The 24,855-nt window shown below is 40.9% G+C and overlaps 1 protein-coding gene across 3 annotated transcripts in view; it reads right to left on the reverse strand.

Moving 5' to 3' along the window:
- Nucleotides 1–24,855, reverse strand: part of LOC124159516 (discoidin domain-containing receptor 2-like) — a 562,201-nt gene that overhangs the window by 25,229 nt on the left and 512,117 nt on the right. For 2 of the 3 annotated variants that reach the window (XM_046535380.1, XM_046535387.1), the window contains exons 9-12: nucleotides 19,099–19,218; nucleotides 17,104–17,949; nucleotides 12,836–13,116; nucleotides 2,748–2,900 (exon numbers count right to left, since the gene is read on the reverse strand). In XM_046535380.1, the coding sequence (XP_046391336.1) occupies nucleotides 2,748–2,900; nucleotides 12,836–13,116; nucleotides 17,104–17,949; nucleotides 19,099–19,218 (1,400 nt within the window). The remainder of the gene's footprint in view (nucleotides 1–2,747; nucleotides 2,901–12,835; nucleotides 13,117–17,103; nucleotides 17,950–19,098; nucleotides 19,219–24,855) is intronic. The other variant, XM_046535396.1, reaches the window with a different exon arrangement.

The following is a 24,855-nucleotide window of genomic DNA, read 5'->3' on the forward strand; positions in this document are numbered from 1 at the left end:
TAGCCAACTCATTGCTAAAAAAAGAGAGTTGTATTCCAGTCCTACAGTGTGAGCGGCGCGGCGGTCAAATTAACATCACTTGCCGTAGGAAGAAAACCCTGTATCGGAATAAATAGCATACAGCGAAGTATTTTGACTAAAAGATGAGATAGGAAATTTTTCTAAGCAATTTATAAAAATACGCTTTGAAAATTTCTAAAGAGTAGGATAAATTTCGACCAAGTTTGAAAAAAGACAAATTACGACCTAAAAATAATGCATAAGCTGCTTTGGACCAATCTTGACACATAGATGTTTATTGCCAAGAGGTACATTTATCCATATCTATTCAAATTTTTAAGGACACCTGCTCGGATTTGAAAATCAGGATAACGACCGTGAAAGGTACTTTTCACTGTACATGAGTTCACTTTCAGAAGTCGGTCCCCACGGCCAGCGCGAGCAACTACGTTTTCCGCTGAGCTCGAATTTTCCGTATTGCCTATGCCTTCTGTGCCTTGAAAGGGCCAGTTTGACTTACTCTCACCGTCCGCGGAAGTCTTACCGAAGCAGGGTTTTTTTTCTACGGCAGGGGATGTTAATTTGACCGCTGTTCACGTTGTAGGCCTGGAATACAACTCTCTTATTCTCTATTCCAAAATATTCCCCGTCTCCCCGTCTTCAGTGCCAGAAAAAGTTCTCAGTCACGCGCTTTTATCCCTGATTCTGAGATAGATAGTCTGAGTAGTCTGTCTTGTACTAAATAATACCGAAACGTATCTGCGTCGCAACCCACGTAAAAAGAAGAAAAGAAAATCCGAATTTACGTCTGAAAGTGTATTCAAAAATCTGCTTACAAAATAATTTTCATTTTCATCGAAAGTTCGAGTGCCTTAATAATTATCATAATTTTTTTAAATAATTAAAAAACCATCGGAAGAATTAATTGAACGATTTGTTTGCGTATTTATTACCATTTTAAGACACATTTAGTGTATATCTTATCTTTTCCCCTTTCATTGAGAGGTCAAACTAAGTCTCCCCAGTAGCGTTTCTTTTTTCTGCTAGAATCAGTCGTAATTGATACCTGGTGATATCATGCATGTAAATATGCTCCACATGATTATATAAAAGTGGTTTCACTGCAATAATAGAACTTACACTCACGTAACGAATATCTTGAGTCAGTCTTACCAGTGAGAAAATACTGATCATATTCCTACTAATATAAAATTACGCACGCATAATTTTCATCCGATAAAAATATACCGTTTTGGGTACGTGATGACTATTTCTGCGCAATTAATAAAAACTATATTCATTAGCTACCAAATATACTTCATGGTATGTAGTGCTTTACAGTGCGGAAACTTAGACGACGACGTAAGAAAGACAAGAAAATAATGAAGGCATCCGAGATGTAAGTATAAAAAATGGCGGAAAAGGTGACATGGACGGAGAGGAATAGAAATGAGGAAGTGCTACCAATACTGGAGAGATTTGATGTAAGGGGGTAGGAGAAGGATGAAAGTAAGGATACGGATGCAATAAAAGGGCATAATGCCAATGGGCGTTACCATGTATTAATGTGGTAAGTTCAAGTTGGGAGGGGCAGAGGCGCGGTGATTCGTAAAATATTTCACGTAATCCAACGCTATCATCACGCCTTAAATCATAGTCGAATATACTCCTTTTTTTCATTTCAGAAGGACAGGTAAATTATATTTTCCATGACCATCAAAAATGGTTGACTCACAATCATAATGCCACGCTGACGTCGCTTGCACTATTTTCATAAAAAAACACATTGAACAATACTAATGCACGAGTATTCCCCATAAAGAAATGGACGGAACTTCCTACGACGGATTGTGGTCTAAAAGCCTGCCATTTTACTCAATCCCCATAAATATCTCGCCACTTTTTTCAGTGAAAAATAATATTTATCTTCAAAGCAATTAAAGGCAATCCAATTGCTCGTATAAAAAATATAATGCATCTTTAACATTATCTTCTCTCATTAAAAAACAATTTCCTTACCGCTTATTTTGCCCGGTAAAAAATTAAAATACTTCTTATTTTCTATTTACAGGAGGGGAATAAGTTGCTGTATAAAAATCTAGACAAAACTTGTATACCGAATAAACTTAAACTGGGGGAGTAACTGCTGTTTCACTTTACACAATGAAAAATGACTGAATATCCTTCGCCGCCGACTCAGGTGAACACGATCTTTTTTTCACAGGGCGCTATGGAGAAAAAATATTGGAGTATTATGCTCCGAAAGTTTTATTTGAACTGTGTGTGCAGTATAAGTTTGTCTGATGTTCCTCGCGCGATGGGTTACTCGTTGGAAAAACCCTTAAATTTTTCTCCCTTTTCTTCGATGGTGGTATTGTTTGGCTGTGGGGGGAGGGGTTTTGTACCTCTGAAATAGTGCTTGAGGCTCTTGGCGAGGGTTTAAGATATTTAAGTTGCACCATTTGCACAACCCGATCAGGTCAAATCAATCCCCAGTAGACAAGAAACGCATAAGCAATACGTGAAGGTGGACTTAGGAGAATAACGGAGACGGCTGGGCAGGGTATGTGAACCGACTTTTGACAGTTACTGTACATAATCTTGCTACTAAAATCCTACCGTTAACAAGAAAAACACCGAAATTGAGGGATCATGGGGAACCCCTACTATCTACTTCCTCTGCGGAAGTGGAAGAATTTTCTTCCATTCGCATTTGCAATTGAAGTCTAAGTTTCTTGTGTACTCACCATGCCGAAACTTCCCTCGCCCAGCTTCTCGACCAGCCTGAGACGGTGTCTGGGGAATTCGAAGAGCGGGTTGTCTCCATCCAGAGGCTCGCCATCCGGCACTTTGAGAGGCGTGAACTTCCCCGGCGTGAAGTGCTGCTCTCGCCGTTCCGTCTGCGGGAGATAAGAAAAGTCACAGTTAGGTCCATGAAAATGGCGAATGAGGAAAATCTTAGCGTAGCAACACAGAAAATATAAATTTACTTTTTTTCCTTACAAGTTCGCCGATTTAACAAAATCCAAGGCTGAATGAATGAACGGTGTAAACGGAATAAAAATTTTCACTGAACTATCAACAAAAAAATCCTAGTAAATCATTCACAGCCCTGAGGACGATGACCGAGTCGGACATCGAAACGTTGGCAGATATGGAGTTCCTGACCCGGTGGCGATCCCGAGAACTCTTTACCAAGTCCATTCGCCGGGAAAGCACGAAATCTTTCTTCAAAAAAATCCTAATTATAAAAACGGCACTAGCTCGATTATTAACCGGTAGAACTCTTTTGCAAGAGAGTCATTCATTTCCCTGTTTAATTCTGTTATTGAAAAATGAATTAAAACATGGAAAATACGTGATAGCTAATCTATTGTTTTTACATCGGGCCTTCATAAAATTTCAAAATCATAACGCACAAGATTGTCCATACCCTGGATAGGGACAACTTACACCAGACGGGACTCAAACCCATGGCATTCGGATTCGCAGGCTAGGACTTTATCCCGCCGCCACCGAAGCCGGAAATAGTCAATAGTCTCATCCTAACCTATATATTTCAAAAGGAAGCCATGACAATTGAATAGGAAATCACTAATAAATATTTGATCTATTATCCCTATTTAGTTAGATTTTCTACATATTATGAAGCTATTCACTCAGTTGTTTCCCGCCGTTGATCACGAAGATTAAAATCATAATTATTTCCAATCAATTTGAGAGAATCTCAACAATTTTACAAAAATGAGCAAATTAAGACATGAATTAATTTAACACACATTTTTTTAAGAAGTAACTCGTAAAAAAGCTCTTGGGCTTTCTTTGAGTTGTCTCGGTGTTTAGCTATCATTATTTTTTTATGTGAAATTGTTAAAACAGGCAAAAAATAATTTAATTTTCAACCTATCTTTTTCCTTGTTACATTGACGCAGAAGGACCAAGACAAAACGGTATGCACACATTTTGCATGAAAATGAAAAGTGGCTGATATATATATGGTAATATTTGCACCAGAAACTGCCTTTGCATCACCAATCTTCAGCGTTTCCTGCATCACGCAGTAAATATTGGCTGAGAACAAATGAAAGCCTAAAATGGCACAAAAATAAAGGACGCGGCATGCAGCCACCGTCCTTTTTGCGTCCTACTTCATCATCCGAAGCCACCCAGCTATTCAATGCAACAGCTCGTGACGAAAAAATATGAAAAAAACTCTGATATAAACTCAGCCGGAAAATAGAGAGAGAGAGAAAAAAAAGCCAGCCCCAAAAGAGAGATATGTAGCTTCAAAACTACTAAATCCTGCTCCCTTATATTCCATTCACGGACCCGGTGGTTGATCTCACTTCTCGCCGAGCAACAAGTTGTCCTCTCCCGGGAGACCATCGGCGGCCGCCCGCAACCGAACCCGCTCCTCCCCCGCACCCTTCCACACACCGCATCCACCCCGCAGCTCATCCCGAGCCACTCGATATACTCTTCCGCACTCCAGTGGAAGATCGCGCTGCGCCCGACGGAGCGCCATATACCGTCACGGAGGCAGCTCGCCCGCGGGTCGGTGGACGGCTTCGTCGGCGCAGAAGGGCCGATCGGGGAAAGCACGGACGGGCGATCGGTACGAGGCTGTTATCACTGTAATCCATCCGGACAACGCTCTACCAAAGGGCGTCGAAAATACAAAAAAAATGAAAGGCTTAGTGGGGAACGATGCCGCAAAATCCCCATAGGTGGTACTACAGGTTAGATGTATGATCATGTGCGTACCTATCACTTCCTTTCTAGAAGGCCCTAAGGCTTGATAGAAGAGCAAACCACACAATGAATGCGCTGAGCCGAGGGTAAGCCATAAACACGATCTACCTCTCACACACAATTGCGCTCTAGGGCAATTTCGCGCATCATGGGGTAAATCTAGGGTACATATGCACAATTGATATTCGATGATATGCAGAGGGATTGTTGGAAAATGGCGTTTACCGTATAAACGTCAGAACTTCATGCATCTATTGAACTGGAGCGTAAAGTTAATAATCAAAATTAACCAAATTTTCAAACATTAAACAAGGAGTTTAATCCAAGATAGTAAGAAATCTGTCCCACATTTTGGCCGATTGATAAAAGTGAATTGAAAAAATTAAATTTTTACATGAAAAGTATATATGATACTGAATAGATATGAGCAGTGAAATGAGATGATGAGTTTACAAAGCGGAAGAGTGGATAAGATATAATGCTAAAATATGAAATATGATTTGAAAAAATATAAATCTGCATTGTAAAATATTTTTGGTTATCGATCAACGCGGAATGGTATAAAAGACTCTTTTTATCGCCATCCTTTACGACAGACTAAGCACGACGGAAAACGTCAATTAGAGAAGATTTTAAATACAGAGGTGTGGAGTAAAACTTACTCCACTAAATTATGATGACAAATCACTAGGTGATGAGACGCAGTCAGCCAAATTCATTTCCCATATATTTACTCTCAAAATATAATTTTACACATTCATGAGACAACAAAAACGTACCTATATTAAACATAAGTAAACTTAACGACATTAGAAACAAGCAGGATGAATATAAAAATTTCTCGGACAAACGGCTATAAGTAAATTACCGCATATAAAGAACATATTTTAAATTTCCTTGTCGTTACTATGCATGGATGAATTTCAGTCCTGTGCAGTTTTCATACGTCCTCGGGGTATCCGTATAGATATGAAGGAGAATACCATTCCTGTAGAGGATGTTTGCACAAAATTGGAGGTACGCTTTTCAAAATTACGAGGCGTGCACATTGCTAGCACCAGCATCTCGATAAAATGCGTTTTCTAGAAAGGACAAACGACATAGCAAACAAACAATACATTTTTCCGAAACGATCTGGAGAGAGGGAGTCCAAAACAAATCACTCTGGGAGGTTACAGCGATTGAAAAACAAAAGCGCTTCGGGAGAGGGAGAGAACCGTAAAAAATCTGGGATGGCATGAGAGAAAAGGGGAGGGGAGGTTAAAAAATAGAATATATGGCATAAGAGAAAGGGGTGGGGGACTAGGGAAAGGGTAGGGAAACTTGGGAAGGGGGAGAATATACATGTGGTGGGTAGAAGGAGGAATTATTTGAAAGAGGATGGGTCGAGGGAGGGTACAGAGGTAGGCTGGATGGGGAAGGCGGTGCTTAAGAGTTTGTTCTACCTTCTCCGGCTCCCTACTAAGCTTGTTTGTGTGCTCTACGCGAGCAAGGGAGCCGACGTCTTGGAGATGGATCTCCGATAGGAAGGGGTATGAGGGTGTTGGGAAAAGAACAACGCCGGTAGAGGGCCGCGTGTGAGGTGGGAGGGTGAACAGGTGGATGACGGGAAGAGTACGGAGTGGGATGAGGAGGTCTCCGTGCACGCAAGAGACAACGTACACAGGAACACAACTCTGGGGAAACTGCTAGAGTGAGACCGAGAGGGAGAGGGAAGAGATCGGGGTGAGGTGAGGGGAGGATAGGAAGAGGGTAGGTATCTCTCGCAGCTGCGCCCGCTGTCCTGAAAATGCAGCGCCGTAAGCCGACAGAGGATCACGGGCAAATCCTGGCTCCGGAGTATAGCACCTGCTGCTCCCGTAAGGGAGGCCGGCGCGGGGAGGGAGGAGGGAGCGGTACGCTAGGAGGCTTATACACACCCCTCCCCGTGTAAGGGGAGCGGGAAATGTTATGTTGCCGGTGTACGGGGGGTGGTGCGAGAAGGTCTACCGCCCGCACCCCCGCCTCACGATGTCGGAGGGTGATCGGTAAGCGGGTATGGGAGGTGCAGCGTGGTGTGGAGGAATGCCGGGAACGTTAGGCTAATAGGGGAGGGCGGGGAGGAAGAAAGTTGAAGGCGGGGGTTGGGTAGGTGTATGGATAGGGAATAGGTCGCGGAGATGGGGGAGTATACTTTCCCAGTAATGGGAAATGATTCCCATGAGACTCGAAGAAAACTCCCGCGTACGCACACACTGGCATTCATAAGAGGCGGAAATTTTAATGGCCCTACCTTATGGAAGGTATAGGAGAGTTGGATCGTTTCGGGGAAAAGCTATCTCTGTTAAAATATTCGTAGAGTACGTACGAGGAAAGCAATATTTCCGGTATTCGCATCACAATCGAGGAATGTCTATAAAAACCGAATAAATATTTTTTTCCTCCCCCTGCTTCAATCCACTTACTGCTCCGATGGGCAAAGGAAGTTTCTCCGTTGATTTTTTTTTGCGGGAAAGGAAGTTTATGCCCCGTCTTTAATGTACTAGTAACTATCTACTTATGTCAGCCGTTCAACCGTGGGCTATATTTCCTGTCTGGCGCTGTAAACTCCATACGACCCGGAAAATGACATATATTCCGGCTGTTTTCAAGCCACTGCATTAAGCTATTAAATTGAAGGGCTAATAGCAAAATGCCAAGTGTTGTTCATCATTGACAAAACGACACGCACTCTACGTTTAAGTACCGACGCAAGGGCTTTATTCACATACATTTCCTATAAGCTTAAAAAGGATGATTGAAAAACGTCCAGTGAATAATGAAAAGGATGAAAACGAAATGCTATAAATCTTTGGGATTTTGGTAGGTACTCTATTTTATGATTTATCAATAAAATTCAACAAACTATTAAACAGTACGATTAATGTGTAAAATATGAAATAAGGGTCGAGAAGAGGCATTTCTATTCATACATTCCAATGTGGGAGAATATCTGTGCTGAAAAAATCGCTTGATATTTACCTGCTGATTATGCAAAATACTACCAATATGCCTAAACAATAAAAACACACAATTTTTATTCTCAAATGCTTGAAGTATGCATATATACTGTCTTTGTATAAAATATTTTATTTGAATGAATACACATTTCACTTTCTCTATTATTTTCAGTCTGATATTTTTTTATTACTGGAAGGATTTCTATCTCCTTTTACCTCCTTACTATATAAAGAATTATTGTCGATACTCTATCTAAGCTTTGCTATCATTCGTTTTTGTTTCGAGAAGTTTTCTATAATTACATCTACCTTGCATGTTTTGTTACTGGGAAAAGTTTTCTGATTTTTAGGTCATCCTAAACTCCACGCCTCTAGTCAAGTTTCTTTCGATCAACAACAGTAACAATATTTCGTGGCATGACGTTCAGATTCAATTCTTTTATACTGGACTCCAAGTGAAATCTTTTCTTTCATACGAAGAATCAAAAACATCTTTGTCTCCAGGAGAAATGCATTAACTACTATGAAATCATGTATGTGACTTCTCGACAGAACTGGTAATTCGTTTTTACGCGAAGAGGTTTATGCGTCCTCGAATCTATGACTACAGCTCATATCGTAGGATTGAAATTTATACTAATGCTTTCACACACCCTCATTCTTTAGATAATAATCAACTTAAAAGCAATGCAATCCTTAAATGGACGAAATCAAAATTGTAATTACTCTTTTAATGATAAACCTTTGATTTATATTGATTTTTAATTATAGCTCATTCTGTTGGTAAAACCAGCCTGACACCATTGCAACCATTAATTGGATGAAATTTAAATTAAAATTACTCGGTGCATACTCAAAGCTTTAAAGCGTTTTAAAAAAGGTCTCGATCAAAGGAGGTAGATACAAATCCAAAGACGCGTCGGTTCAGAGACAGATCCAGGCACAAGTACACTTACGCCACGGACCCAGAGACCCAGACCACGGCCATCTACAGAGGAGACAAGAGTCGACGGACGCAACGAGGATAACGCACGGGAAGCCTCGACTGCAGGTCGTAGGGGGATAGAACGCGACGATTTTCCATTTCCTGCGCGACACCTATGGACTAAACCTTTAAGTTGGGCGCAACTCTCGCGGACACACACAAACATTCGCGGAGGCAAGGGAACTAACCTCCTCGGGGAAATAAAAAAAAAATACGGCGAAGAGATACACCTAGGATAGTGGATGCGCGGAAAAATGAACTTCCCTCGTATCCACTCCTCTCTCTCTCCATCCCCATCATCCAATCCGCGTCGAACCTTCCGCCCGCACCCACTCGGGCCCGTCTCTAAACCGCCCGAGTTGATCCATCTTCCTCACGAGGACTCCGAGGGGATATGGGGGAAAACAGATGGAGAGAGATGGGAAATGTATACATAGCGAGAGGGAAGTAGAATGGTAATAAAAAAAGAAGGAGAGGTAGGCGCACGCTCTCCCTCTCTCTTCAGTACTCGCACGCGGAAATCTCCCGTGGCCCTCTGGAGGCACGGCTCCGAAAACAGTTGGCGGAGGATTCGAGGCTGGGTGTGGAGGAAATAAGGCGGAGATATCGAGATTACTCCCTTATACACATGAAAGACGCTCGAAAAAGTATTGATATTTCATAGATTGATGTGAAAAACCGATTATTTTAAGATCTGGCTCGGCAGAACCAATGAAAACTTAAGAATTACCGTAATTGATAAAAAAATATTCACGACCGGGATTCCATAAAATTAAAGAAAGTACTTGCTCAACAAGGAGTACAGGATGTCATTTTCTGCATCATTTTCATTCCAATTCCATTGAAAATTATGTCCACGATACGGTAATGTTACCACTGCATAGCCTTCAAAGCTTTAACTTCGGATTAGAAAAATTATTTCACCAATAATTTTCGTTAAATTAACATTTAAGTGGAATTTTTTAGGGAGCTATTAGGCGGGGACATCAACAGAACTCCTCCATTTTCATGGGAGGAACTTAAATGTATCGATAGTATGTCATTATATACCTACCAAAAATCATTTTAATCATAATTTAGCATCAGTACAAGTACTCAGTATTTAATATTGGTACTGCAGTAAAAACGACAAAACGGCTGTATATCAGCGTTAGTGATTTTGAATATATACATACAATTTTTAAAACTTTATAAGAATAATTTGAAAGAAAAATTGGATCTTGAGTTACTGGATTTTCGAGCCAATGCGAAAAAAAACATGTCAATGTATTCGTACTCTATTAGAGTTCTTGTGCAAGGTGAGATAGTATTTAAAAAGTACATTCCTATAGGAAGGAAGAAATGGAGCGATACACTAGGGATATATTTTAATACAAAATAAATAAAACTAGTATGGACCATAGGAACAAGAGGAGAAGAAGTTATTACGGATCTAGGAAATAAATCAGATATTGCAAGAATGTACAGCTGCAGGACAGACACATAGGAAGTGTCAATGATACTAGCAGTGCAAAAGGCGGCTTGTTGAGGTATAATATGTATTTAAAACAACAAGCGGTAATGAAAATGTGAAGCTGAATAACAGGTGAAAAGTCTCATACATGAAATCCACCCACTTCCAAAGCAAGATTAGCGATGAATCTCAAAATAAATTTGACAATAAGGACGGCTTTGACAAGAATATTATCTTCCCGCATCGCCTCCATTTTTATACATATACTTAGTAATTTTCTAGCATATATAACTATAATCATTGTATCTGACAAAGTTTATAGATTATTCACGAATATTCAAGCCGATTAAAGGTGAAATTTTCTTTGGGGAAGAATGAAACATGCATAATTTATACAGACGAGAAGGATATAAACTTCCACATAAGGAATGCTGTGCGATAATTTGAAATGAATTAAACTTTTAAATATGACTCCAAAAATGTTGGCAAAGTAACTGATAGAAAACAGTGTTTTTATTCAAGAAATCTTAATCCCAATCTACCTTAAATTGTTAATTACCCATGCCGCTTAAGAATGAAAATGATAATCAACTCAAAATGAAAATCATAAAACGTCAAAATCAGATTTCTTATTTTCCTTTCAAAATAAGAAACCGGGTGAACACGTGGATAATGTCCCGAATCGGTCAAAAGCAACAAATACAAATGAAACCATTGACAGAAAAAATCCTCCCGGGAGATCTTTTTCATCCACCTTTAGTTTTTCTCGCCTCCTGTACCTTCAACAACAGCCGAGACATACACTCTCCCCTTAAATGCCAAGCGTTGGTACAAAATAAAAAATAACTATGGTTCCTAAAGGGAAAAATGGAAATGTTACGATCCAAGGGGGCAACACGCACATGAATAAAAGCACATTTATACATTTATGGATATGTATTTCTCCTTCGGGAGAATGCTTCCTCTTCCTTTTTTCCCCGACAGATGGCATTGGAGATGGCCTATCCGTCGCCTCCTTAAAGCCTTTCGCATATTTCTTTTACCTTCCGCGTCTTCCACTTCCATCCACCGTACCCCGAGCTCGACAATCCCAATGCTTGTATTTCTCTTCCTCTTAATGCTGAGATGTCTACCTCATTCGACGTCTCCCACAACCCCAGCCCTCCTTCCTGCGCGAGAACTCTTCAAACAGGTATTGAGATGTACTGTGGAGGATTCGGCACACGGGAATACCTCCCCGATCATAGATCACGGATCTTCCCACGCTGGGATTTGAAATTCGTTGAAGACTCTCTCCAGGGGAGGTGAGAATATGGATCCGTAAACAAAGGGACGGAACTATTGAACTCGGTGAGTTCATAGGCGGAGGACAGCGAAAGATATTTTTTCAAGGCGATCTAGATCCTTGGTGTATTTTAGGTTGCACCCGTGCGCGTGACTGCGTACAAAGTCACTTGTTTCATGCAGTGCAGTGATAAAACACGCAAACAAATGGAAATGGTTCGTAATACGAATAGAAAATAGAGGTGTGACATTAGATCTTTGAAATGCAGGAGGATGGACAAAAACCAGATTTTTGTTCGAATGTCTTCATTAATTATCCGTCCATTGAATGCCCGTCATATCTCAAATGTTACACATTTAATATTTTACAGAAGATGATTTTCCTTCAGAAATACCTCCGTGAACTTCATGAGAACGGAAAACATAGTCCTCTCCTTCTATTGCTAAGGTGTTTATAGAATGCTACAGAAGAATATTTGAAATTTTCACTTGATGCATTTTTAGAATATGAATGAGTGCTTCGCATTGAAAATTTGAGCTATTTTTCTTCAATACAGTTTATAAAAGCTCAATTTTATGTAAAGTATTCTAGATACTGTAATTCACTTAACAAACCAGTGCAGAAACATTGAACACGATTTTCAATAGAGCTACAGAAAGACTATTCACAAGCTTTAATATGACAACATCGCTCAGCCTTATTTCCACAAACTTTCATTTCGACTGAAGTAGGTTTCAGCAAATAATGACATTTTCAAGGTCACCTTCAAAATTTAATCATTTAGCACTTCATTCCATTTTCACCCTGAAAATGGCATTCTCCTGCATGGAAACTGTATACTTTGTCCATCCTTGACCGGCCCCAATGCATAGTCTAGTCAATTATTTTTCGCCGGCAGCACTATGAGACTATAGGTTCGGGGCTTAATTGGCAGCTCAATTTTTTTAGAACGCTTCAGATATTTTTTAAAAACTATATGCCTGCACAGAAACTGACAAATGGTTACACTTCTTACCTCAAATAAACGAAAAAACTAGTTTTCCTTCGATGAAATTAGATGGATTATGCACTTAAGGAGGGCATTACAAATTTATTTTATTTATAGATATTTCCAGTAGAATGACGCCATTTAAAGCACATGGAAACTCCAATTCGCTCACAAAATATCTTTAAAAGCGTCATTTATAGGTTCCTTCTGCATCAACGCCAGTCCTCTAGATTGCCTATGATTACATGACGCTACGACATTAGGCAAGGGCTGCCACAATCGGCTGTTGTCCAAGTACACAACACCATTACTCGCCGTGGCAGGGGTTTGCATAATGTTATGCAGATGCTTCTGTTGGTGATTAGGCTCTAGACAGGAGAAGAAAGGCACCCACCTTTACGATGTCAGTGGCGGCGTAGTAGTTTTCCAGGGGCCCGTTGGTGGTGCTGGCGTTGGATGCGGCGGGTGCGGTCGTAGCTGCGGTGGCGGGTGCCCCATTGGACACAACCGCGGGCGTGGACGGCGCCGCGCCCTTGCCCCCGGTAGTGGCCGTGTAGTTGGCCTGCACCTCGTATGGCGGGGGGCGGGAGGTTGGGGGCGGCGGGGGCGTCAGGTTGTAGAACGACGGAGAGGTGAACTTGACATCATCTTGAAAACTGTTAACGCTGGTGAAATCTGCCGGTTCGAAAACGATTGCTTTAGCCAAATACCAACGAGCACACACATGCTAGCTAGTTACACAATGAAAGCGGAGGGAGAAGCTTGCAAATAATTAAAGCTACACACAAAGACCCCAAATAAGCACATACACACAAATACTGAACAAAATTATGGCTTAAGTAGAAAAGTAATACATCCAATAGTCGACATGAAATGGTAACGAATATGAGCGTCAAAAGCATAACCCGGAACTTCATATCTTCCTTTCTTTTAACATAATGACTCGTATTTTGCACCAAATAGATAAACTAAGATCCAGAAGTCTATAGCAAACCAACAGCCGTTATATATATATATATATATAGGAAATCTTAATAAAGTCACTAAAAGGTAAATTCAATTGGGGTATCTTGTTTTTATCACAATATAAGCTATTAAAAATTTAACGCGTACACTTTAATTTTTTCATGTTTTTCATGTATGTATCTTTAAAAGATAAAGCTTTGGATTCGTGTTCCTCAAATATCTGTAAAAATTTTGAGCCATTAATAACTAATTTAGCGGTGAAAGACAGCATGCTAAACTTCCCCAATAAAAAATTAAGAGGGACGAGAGTTAAATATTTTTCTTTGACCGCGACGGGAGGAAAACCACTTAAATATTTCACACGCGTCGAAGAGAGAGGAAAAAGACTCAAAGAGGAAAGAGGAAGCCTTTACGCGACACGTATTAAATTAATTCATCGCCAAGGGACCCCAGAAAGGAGTAGTCTCGAGGAAACGGCCCCATCCTTCCGGAAGAGAAAAAAAAGCCTAACACAAACAAGAGAGCAATTTCACCCCCTTTTGCATCGAGGCCCGACGTTTTCGAGTTTGCACCGGAAAAATTCGAGCCAGGGGAGTCAACACCTGAGAAACAGTTGACCGTCGCAGAGCGCAAGAGGAAAGAGCAACAGCGACCAAGGTGGGAGAGGGTGGAACTAGAGTCGGGTCGGGGGGTCACAAGGGCAGGGGAATTGGGGAGAGGCTGGAGGAAAAAAGCAATATTTCAAAAGGGGCTTGCGAAGGGAATTCTCTCGCTCAAAAACGTGTACTCTGAGGCGTGAAGTAGATCTCGATTTTCCAGGACGCTTGTTAGCTAACACACACATACACTGCGATCCCCATCTCTTCGAGACCTCTTTCCAATCATCCCCCGTATCCAGTCAGCTAGCTCTTTCCTTACCCCCGCTGGAGCCATTCCTCAAGTCTCATCTCGCTCTTACTTCACCCGGAAAGTAGGAGAGAGCTCCTGTCCCCGTTCCAAACTACCTTCCCTTCCCCTGTTGCTACTACTACATACACTCTGTCGCAAATGTCGCGATTTTTACTGCCTCTCTCTCACTGCTTTCGCAAACAAAATCAAGAACACGCCCTCGTCAACCCCTTTCCCTGCCCTCGCGGCAAAGCATGCGAGCGAGCCCAGCCCCGCCCGCATCCACTGCGAAGTCCGGGGGCGGTGTAAACACCCTAACTCGCTGCCGTCTCCTCCGCCTCAGCCCCCGCCCTTGATTCCGACTTCAATTAGGCCCCTTCTGCTCCCACACCAGGTCACAAGCCCCACCCCACCCTCACCCCAAGCAGGTTCAAGCAGTTTTCTTATCTTCGGATCACGCTACTACAATCAAAGCTTCTGGAAATACGTGCTTGAACTATATTAGGTAATTTTTAAGCCTTCATATTCATGATTAATCATTGAGAGAATTAAAGTTTACTTTTAGTATTTACATAAAATACTACCAGTAACCAAATCGATTGTCTTACACATAATCAACTTCCTAGTCATTCCCGTCACACCTCCAAATCGCACCTCATTCTGCTAACTGCGTTAAACGGAACCGTCCATTTTCATTGCACCTCTATCAAGCGATTGGCTTCGATTATCTAAACCACCATCACAATGCAAGCTTCATGAAACCTAAGTAAATCCTCGACCTTTCGGCTGACTGTCCCCATATGTTCCTTGAACCCGAAGACGACTAATTCTGTTCAATGCCAGCAGTTGCATCTTAAATTAGGGTGGATTAAGATATAAAAATCGTTTTTATTTCCATTTATGGTGCTCTCCTTTTTCCTAACCTTAATTATATACAATTAGATATGATGAGATCAATAGAATACATCGTAAGCATATAAAAAGTTTAACATTCAACCAACTGTTAAAATTAAATCAAGTGAACATAAAGGGCACAATGAGCTGGTACAAACATGAAATACAAACGCCGCAAACTATAACACGCATGGATGAAGGCTTTATATGCTCACCACCGCTACAAACTCTTTCATATCCATTGTGTTATTTTAACTCAATGATTACTCCACGATGCTTAGCTCTTGATCCTCAGCGGTCTGAATCAATAATAGGTGGACCTTTTCACGAGGTAATTGATGGGCGAAAAACGTCTCGCTTGACCTATCGTCCACTAACAACGATTGATTCAGTTTCATTTGAGTGGCTCCATTTTTCTTTTTTTTCTCAAAATATTTTTTACACTTCTGATTCGTTTTAGACTCAATGCTCCAGTACACCCTTCAGCCACCGTGTTTTGTTTCCGTTCGAAATTTGTCGGTGGATGGAGGTAGCATCAGTAATGTGATTTGCAACTTTAAAGCTGTCGCATTGAGAGTTATTGGAGCGTCACTTCTACGGAGCCGTGGAGCTCTTTATCGGGTTAAAGATAAGCACTTCGCGGAAGCACGGAATGATTTCATTTCATGCTTCATGCTTAATCTCCGCCGTCAAAGGAGAAATACCACCGGAATCTAGAGTCAGATGAAGGATTTTGGCGTCATGCATTAAAACATTCTGTTGGACGAGAAATATGTAAATATTTCTACGCGGTAGCTCACATGGAAACCCAAATAAAATACTATGGAACAGCACACCAAGGCACTAAATGTATCCTAAGGTTCACACTAATTGGAAAAAATCTGCATTGTATACCACTATGAAATAAAAACTTACTGTCCTATAAAAGATCTTTTGTGACACGTGTGTTCATAATCAAAACACATATAATATTTTGAGTGCATATAAATTGTTTCATGTGAATATATTATATATTAGGCAGTGAATAAGATGAGACAAATGATTTCAAGGATAATATACTGCCCATATAAAACATAAAAATTAAATCAGTTGCGAAAAAGCTAATCAATGTTTACGATTTTTCTTTGTAAGAAATTTTTAAATATAATGGTAGTAATAGCAGTAACTAAGCTCCAAACAAGCTAACACGAAAGCGATAACGTATAGCAAAAGCAATGACAAACAGAGACTACATTTATTCACAACAAATAATCTAAGCCCTAGCATGCATTAGAAACCATCATGGTTGCTTAGGCTGACAAAAGAGCACATCGATCAGACTAAAGGCCAACCCATCAATGACGCCACAATGGCAATGAAGTGTACCGACATCCTTCGGTAGGCCTAAAATTCAATTTTTTATAAAAAGATCCTCTTTTGAAATATAGCTGTAACATGTCACACAATTCCTTACAAGTTTTTGTTACGTTTAGTTTAGAAGTCAATGAACTGTCAGAAAAATACCAACATTAAACCATTACAATGACATACGGAATGCTACAAAAAAAATCATTTTAATCATACATAAAAACTGAATTTATAATCATAATTAGTTATAAACAAAACTGATGTAGAATTTTAATCATAAAAGTTATATCAATAAATATTGGTATGTATCGTATATATATGGCTATGGGCGCTACACACAAATCATTTCCTCCAGCTGATCTCATTATATCGCTTCTTCCTTTCTTTCATTGGTATAGATATCTTTCCCTAGTCTCTGTGTCACACAGTGCTTTTTAAATTCTGTTACTGCTTGATGTATTCAGTTTTGACAGGAATTATAGCGAACCAAAATTTTCAGTCGTAAAAGCACAAATTCCCATAGTTAAAAATACGCTGTTAGTGAATGAGCAGTAGAATGACTTGTACCTTTACAAAATGGATCCCTGGAGTCTCGCCGGCCAAACCCGTCTCCCTTCTTTTTCCCCAGTCGCGCGACGTCATTTCTGGGCGAACCCCTAACAGGAAAGGACAACATCGAGACGAGGAATTTAAATTGAGACTCGCCAGGGATCTCACCCGTGTACTCTCCACTCTTGCTCGACGAGATGTCCTTCTTGAGCAAGCAGCCGTATTCCTGCTTCCCCGCCGGCACCTTGTACGGCTCGTGGTACACCGACGAGTTCTCGCTGTCCGACTCCTCACCAACGGCCACGTGGCCGTAAACACCTCCTCCGCCGCCCCCACCACCCCCGCCTCCACCCCCTTTGCCCCCGGCCCCCTTCCCTTTCGCCTTGATGGACCTCGTGAGCCCGTTCCCGATGGGCGTGCCCATAAGGTTCATGTTCATCTTGAGGTCCCTCATGTTGATCGTCACCCCTCCCACGCTGCCCGTGCGACCGATCGTACCGGGCGCAACGGTCGCGCCGCTCGGTGCCCGCCCCGACCGCTTGTTGGTGCCAGCGCCCGCGATGCCGCAGACGCCGCTGCCGCCGTAGGCGAAGCCGCCGATGACGCCGAGGCCGTCGCTGGTGAGGCCGGTGCCGGAGCCCAGGCCGACGCCTCCGCCGCCCACGCCGGTGCCCGAAGAAGTGGAGGAGCAGAGCGGGCCGTGGGCGCCCTTGAGCGCCGTGTGCTTGTGCAGTGCGTCGCCCTTCTTGCGGCTCCGGCGAACCATGAGCACGGCCGTGGAGACGAGCAGCAGCGCAACGACGGCAAGCACGCCCGTGATGAGGCCAATGTACGCCTGGTGGTTGCTGCTGCTTGCGCTCGTGGCTGCGGGGGGAAGAGAAAGTTTCATATAGAACAGGACATTAGTGCTCTGTAGCATGTTTCGTGCGCTACTGAGTGAACTAGATGGCTGGCGTAGCATTGAAGGCCTCAATTCTTTTAACTTACAGTAACAATTTCACCTTAATTTGTCACCTGAATTTCACCACAATTTTTACACCAAAGCTTCTAGTTCAAAATCCTTTGACATTACTGAAACTAATTTTAATGCCAAATATTTATGAACTACATTAATGGCCTTTGCCTAGGAATGGACCAGTCTCTCTTATTGTCAGGGAAATTACCACGAAACTTTGTTTGCAACTAAGCTGCTCCTGAACAAATTATCACTCCATGAGTGATGCAGCCATTGCCATTTGCCATTAATGACGACAACTATTCTCTTGCTTAATAATCACGAAATACAAACAAATAAATTAATTAATGATTGACTGAGCACATATTTAAAGGCAATATTATCTATCGCGTCATACTAGCATAAGAGCTTATTGAGAGCCCGAGTGGTGTAAAGGTTTCTCGACGAACATACACCACGCTCATATTTATTTTCCTAGTAAAAGATCACTTTGAGCTTCGTGACCCTAGCCAACGACAATAAAAATGGCCCTGACAGCAATCGTCATTCAGGATGATGAAATTACACTGACACCGGGCTCAGGCAGATTTTTCCCTCGTGGAAATTTACAATTCCCCTTTTATCACAGAAATCAAAATTAGGAGACATTTCTTAATGATTAATTATTTTAAAATTCAACAAAAATACCTACAGTAGTACATCACTATTTACAAAATATTAAAAGCATTCATATGCCATGAAATAAGAATTTAATTATATCCTAATCAAAGTTATTTTTAATAAGGATAAGGATCACATGAATCAAAATTAGGAGACATTTCTTAATGATTCATTATTTTAAAATTCAAGGAAAATACCTACAGTAGTACATTACTATTTACAAACTATTAAAAGCATTCAGATTGTGTGAAATAAGAATTTAATTTAAATGCGTACGCGTATAATGACATGCTAATGCGGATCATCTATTAAATCCTGCATGATACCTGGTTGATTTTTCTGAATTAATTATAGGAAACAAGAGGCGTGCATCAACTGAGCGAGAGGTTTCCACTCACCAGGTGTAATTTCCTTTCTGGCGTGAGTTGTTTCACCCCCAGTCCGTGGCTCTTCAGGGCTGTCTTGCTGCAAGTAATACTGCTTCAGCAAATCCTCAGATACGTTGCCTTGTATGGGCACTGAAAAGAAAGTTTTGAAATAATTTTACAATTCAGAAACAAGCCATTGAATTTTGACCCCCGTTATTTCATTACAAAAACTTTAATTAGAGTACACCTAATTTCAGTTTAAAAACTGACATTGAATAAGTATACGGACAAAAGTTATACGGGATGACTACACAAATATCGTACAATGTGGTGGTTGAAGACCGCCGCCGTCTGATGAAAAAATCTTCGACTGTTTGAATATTCAGGAAATTAATTCGAACAATCGTTTAATACGATATTGAAATTTAAAATATTACCGACTCATGATTTTGTTGGATTTCCTAGTCTTTTAATTCTTTCTGTAAATTCACAGTCATTTAATCCAGCCTTCTCGCTTATGTTTACGCTTACTGAATTTATTCATCAAAATATTATTCCCAGCAGCGATTAGCGATTAGCACATAGCTACATAATGAATGATACCATATATTTTGAAAGGAAATTTTATAGCTTCGAGGAAACTTCTATCAGGCAGGTAATGGAGGTAACGATTTTTCTTTATTGTTACCAGTATATTTTATGAATAATGTCCGTCAATTTTATATAACCCTTGAAATACTTTTGAAAATAATGGCATATAAAATTGTGAGATTATGAATATCATTTGTCAAATTTTAGCCATGTTATTATTTGATATGAAGACAGCATTTGCATAAAATAAATATATAAGCATATATCTCATGCAAACGAGGTTCTGACATTTTATTTAACACGGATAATAACACTTCTCATCCATTGCATTTTGAAAGGAATCTTGATTAACTGACGAACATGATTTGCCTGAAATTTACTAATTAAACATTTTTGAGGGAAGCTTTATCTCCAAAACACATTCCGAATATTACACAAATCAGTTTTTGCTTTAGATTGTGAAAATATAAACTACTGATATTTTGATTCTGTAGTTCCTGAAATATAAATTTCAAAGCTTTATGAAGGTATTCATTTGCTCGGACAGTGTACACTGAGATTTTCATCAGATAAATGTTTTAAATACAAAAAATATTCAACAAAAAAAACGATACAGGTAAGCATAGATTGCACTTATAAGCTATGTAAGGTGATTACCTCAAACTCATGAAACATTCAGATTCATTCGGACCTGATTGGATGTGAATATTTATTTTAGGGAAAATTAGCTCACACATATTAGCACTTGGAAAAATTAACTCATGTCCACATTATAAACGAGATACCAGAGGCACGGTGAAAGCCACTCTTGCTAATGAACTGATAATTGTAAAAATAAAATAAATCTTTATCTTTAAATTTGCAGAGAACAAAATATCATGCTTTCATTTCTCGAAAATATGAAAATATCATTGGAACTTTCAAAAATGCATGGACAGGTTTTTCAATCAGAAAGAGGGACATTAGCTCTTCAATGTATACAAAACGTCAAGAGCTACAATCATACTTACTCCTCTTTCATTTTGTGACTATTTGAAAATTAATTGCTTTAAATTTTGGCGACCATGAACGTCTGCTTCATCGGATAACATGAGTCGGATGTGATTGGATATTGATTGAAAATCCCCGTTGATGCGAAGGCATTCGGTCGATTCTCTCATTTCGTGGAAAACACGGGACGCAGCAGAATGGGAACAAGTGGTGGAGAGGATATGGGAAATGAAACGAATTCATCCTGCCACTAAATTGAGCGGTGATTGGTTGGTCGCGTGATGTTGAAAACAGACGGTTTCATAAAAAAGGCGATCCCGTAAAACAAACACACTCGATGAAAAAATTGCGTGCTCCCAATGAATCTGTGAGTTTTGCTTCCATTTTTGGACGCGTTGCTAGGAAGGAATAGGTTTTTCTTCACATTTGATAGAGATTTACTGATGGGAGGTAGCATGTATTAGGATAAATTTGATAGTAGATTCACATTTTGAGAGTAGATAGTAGAGGGTCATTGCATAAAAACGCTGTGAAATAGTAGCCGAGCTAGTAGTAAATATTTTCCATAAAGGCGTATAAAAAGTTTTCTTCCACCGAACCCCGAAATTATTACTTAATTGCCGACAAAAACTAAGGAATTTCTTTCTTTCCTCCAAATTGGGCTTTTATTTCAATTTCTCTCGCATTTCTCAATGAAGCCGAGGTAGCGTTACGACGTTTATATTCTGCTTCTAAGCCAGCCACTATCCACGGAAACTACGTCTGTCACGTCTCCTCTGGAAGTTTAATCTTGTTCGCTCGGATCACGAACGGTCTTTTTGGACTGCAAGAGACACTCTCAGAATTAGTCTTCCAAATGCGCTCTACCATCTCCAAACTTTATTTTTTGGGGAAGCCAGGTCGCTTTTCGGTTTCACCTCAAGAGATAAATGGATCTTGAAATCCAAGTGTCTGTTTTACCTACCTGGCCGACCACAGTGGCGCACTTGGAGAAATTGACCCGTCTGCCAGGTACTAAAATATTGAATTTGAATTTCAACTATTTAGCTCATTTTCGTCGGCCTGTATTAAGTAAAGTAAGATATACCTTTGTATGACCACGATAAAAAAGAGCATAAATATTTGTGCAAGAGGATTTATAAGGTTATTTATCAAAATGCCCAACTTCGTGTGCATATCTATTGTATTTGTACACATTTTTCTTCCATCTGACTAAAACTTTAACTCATTCGCGACCACTTTGTGAACAATTACGTTTCAATATTGAAAATAAATTTTAAAACATCTTTCCGCTCTGCTATAGCAGGAACAAACATGTCGTCCATTTATGGCATGAGGCATTTTTTTAAATTAAGCAGGGACGGACGCATTTAATTTTCAACGTTTAAGTGAACAAAGAACAGTGCTACAATGCTCTAAAGTAAGGACACATGCAACACAACGAAATACTCAGCCACGAAATTCTTCCACATTTGAGCTGTGCTAACTTTTTTAATCAAAGATGCCATTTATTATTTACAGTAAAATGTTACCAACAGAAAGACTTGCTGCCACAAATATATCGTATTTTTTGATTTTAATGGAGCCAAAAATATTAAATACAATTTCTATAGACTTATTACTGCAGATACTTATTAGACATTGCTGCCGGTATCATGAAGTCAACATATTGAAAACGTTGCGACTGATAAAATGAGGCATTAGCATTTCATGGACGTGATTTCAAAAATATTTGCATGCTCACTCGATGACCCACAATTACCGCACCTGTTATCTTCGAACAGCAAAAATCCCATCGCGTTACGTCAAAAATTAAGTGCGATGAAGCATAAACGAACACACCCTGAAACGTGCGCACGGGCGATCAAACCCTTTTGACGCCGGCGGTGTATTTTCCATTCCATCCCACACTGGGCTTTCCTTCCGACTGAGCTGCGAGCACCTCGTATCTCATTACACGGCTAATTAAAGGAGAGCAATTGAAAACAAAAGCAGCCTCAACAGAATTAAATCGGGTTAATCTCATCTCTTTGGCGGCGATGGGAGAGGGATCAGAGGGGGGTGGAGGAGGGTTGGGGGCATGAAACAACCTGGATTTGGAAGGAGTGGACGTACGTGGGGAGGGGGTGGGGTGAGAGAGGGGAGGCAGTGGGACCGAGCTGGCAGCGAGGGGAAGTGGGGAAGGGGGAGGATTTGAAGCCTAACGCACACATGCATATGCCCTCCTCATTCACCCCGTGACGTATTGATGGGTGCGGCTGCCGCCATAATGGAGGGAGAGACACGGAAGGGGTGGGGGAGATTATACAGAGAGGGCATGCGCGATTTGAACATCTATACATCCCCGCTTCACGAACGCTACTCATCCGAGTCAGGCCACTCATGGCGATCAGGCGTATGCACGCCGGTGAACTAGGCACCTCGGAGGCAAAGGGAAAGAGATACGGACACAGAGATAGAGCCCCACATAGACACATACACATATAGCGCTGTGAACATATATATTGACCATGGAGAGATGGAGAGGTTGAGATGGCGGTATTAGGGACACTGGCGGTGCAAGTCGCAGGATATGGAATGCCTAGTCGGCCGTTAATTACCCCGGCCGACACATATTGGGATTTCGCGAGAGAGGCAGGGGCCGAGGGGACGCCGGGCAAATCATTCTCGGATCACACCTGCGACCGGAGGCCGTAGGAGAGGGTGAGGGAGGGGGGTCCAGAGAGGCGGAGAGGGGCGGGAGGGGTGGTCGGCCCCGCTCAGGTAATGCCCCGAGCTTCAAAGCGCACGGGAGTTTGTTTCGCGGACGCCAATTAGCCGTGTGAGCCTAGAGACGAGACGCTCTCAAAAGGCCTAGTTTGCGAGCTGGTCGGTACATCGTTTTCATATCACTCCGTCAGTGCTCACTCAATTGCCCTATTTCACAGGGTATTTTGCCCCTACTCGTCCATTGAAGCAAGCATTTTTTTTCTGCGCTGAGTAATCCTAAAAATAGAAACCTCATTATCCTCAGCGTAGAAATAAAAGATGGCTATATTGTATAAAAGTACAAGCAGACTTGGCTGGAGCCATAATTGGGGTTTTCATTAGATGTGGGAACCATAAAAGGCTATTATTTGAAGGATGCACGATGATCCATGGAAAATTAAACTGCTAAAATTATTAACCTTCACTGATGAAAAAGATTTTTGTGCTGGATCAATACCATCCTAGTTATCAACTATGGAAATTTCAATTTTTTCGATTTACGTTTTAATAGTACTTAAAAACACAGATTTCCACATCACCATACCTACTAGCAAGGTTATTTTTAAGACGAAAGTACAGGCAAAGAAATACAGAATAGAAATTAAGAGCAATGCTAATATTCAGCCCACTCCTGGAGAAGAATACCAAAGTCAAATTCTTCTCAGTGACATGATTTTCATCACTAAACTCATTTTTAAATCCCAAAATCATTTAGAGGACCACAAAATGAATGATTTCATGGATAGCATTCATCTCTAGCAATGTCAATGGAATATAATTTTCTCTTAGGAGACAAGGGTTCGGGGATTCTTTCGTCATAGTTCAACCAATGGTACAGAATTTGGTCTGCAGATTGAATTGCAGAAATAAGAGTTTGAGGCAACACTAGCTGCAAGGCAAGCGTTAACAAGAACGTAAAATTAGCGAAATTCAAAGAAACGCGATTAATACAGATTTAGTCTACCATTCCATTGGCGATGCCGGATGGAGCCTTGATTTGAAACTGTAACAAAAACTCGTCATGCAATAAAAATTGAAATTTTGAATTGCCCAAAAAAGACCAAAACACACGTCCTGATTGGGAGTAACATTTTCGCAGATGTGGCTTGAACATTGAGCCATAAATTTCAAATATTGAATCAATCAATCAGCGAAATGGATATTTACCCAGATATTTGATTGCTCTTCGTAAGTTTCCATCGCTATTCCGATATTGGCTCCCTACTTTCCGGGGAAAGACGTTAAAAGTGCTCGAATAGGAATGACAGAGGCGAGTGGAGGAGAGGACTTTGGACCAGCACACCAACTGTGGCGCGCGTAGCATGGACGGAGAAAGAGAGAGAGAGAGGAGTTGAGGGCCCGCGTTCGCTATTGTACGAGAGAGGCGTGGGATAGGGGGAATAAGTGCGTGCCCTCGCTGTTTGATGTCCGATGCCCTCTCGTCCATGCATCCCATAC

Source organism: Ischnura elegans, chromosome 1, assembly GCF_921293095.1.
Source record: "Ischnura elegans chromosome 1, ioIscEleg1.1, whole genome shotgun sequence".
Taxonomy (NCBI): Eukaryota; Metazoa; Arthropoda; class Insecta; order Odonata; family Coenagrionidae; genus Ischnura; species Ischnura elegans.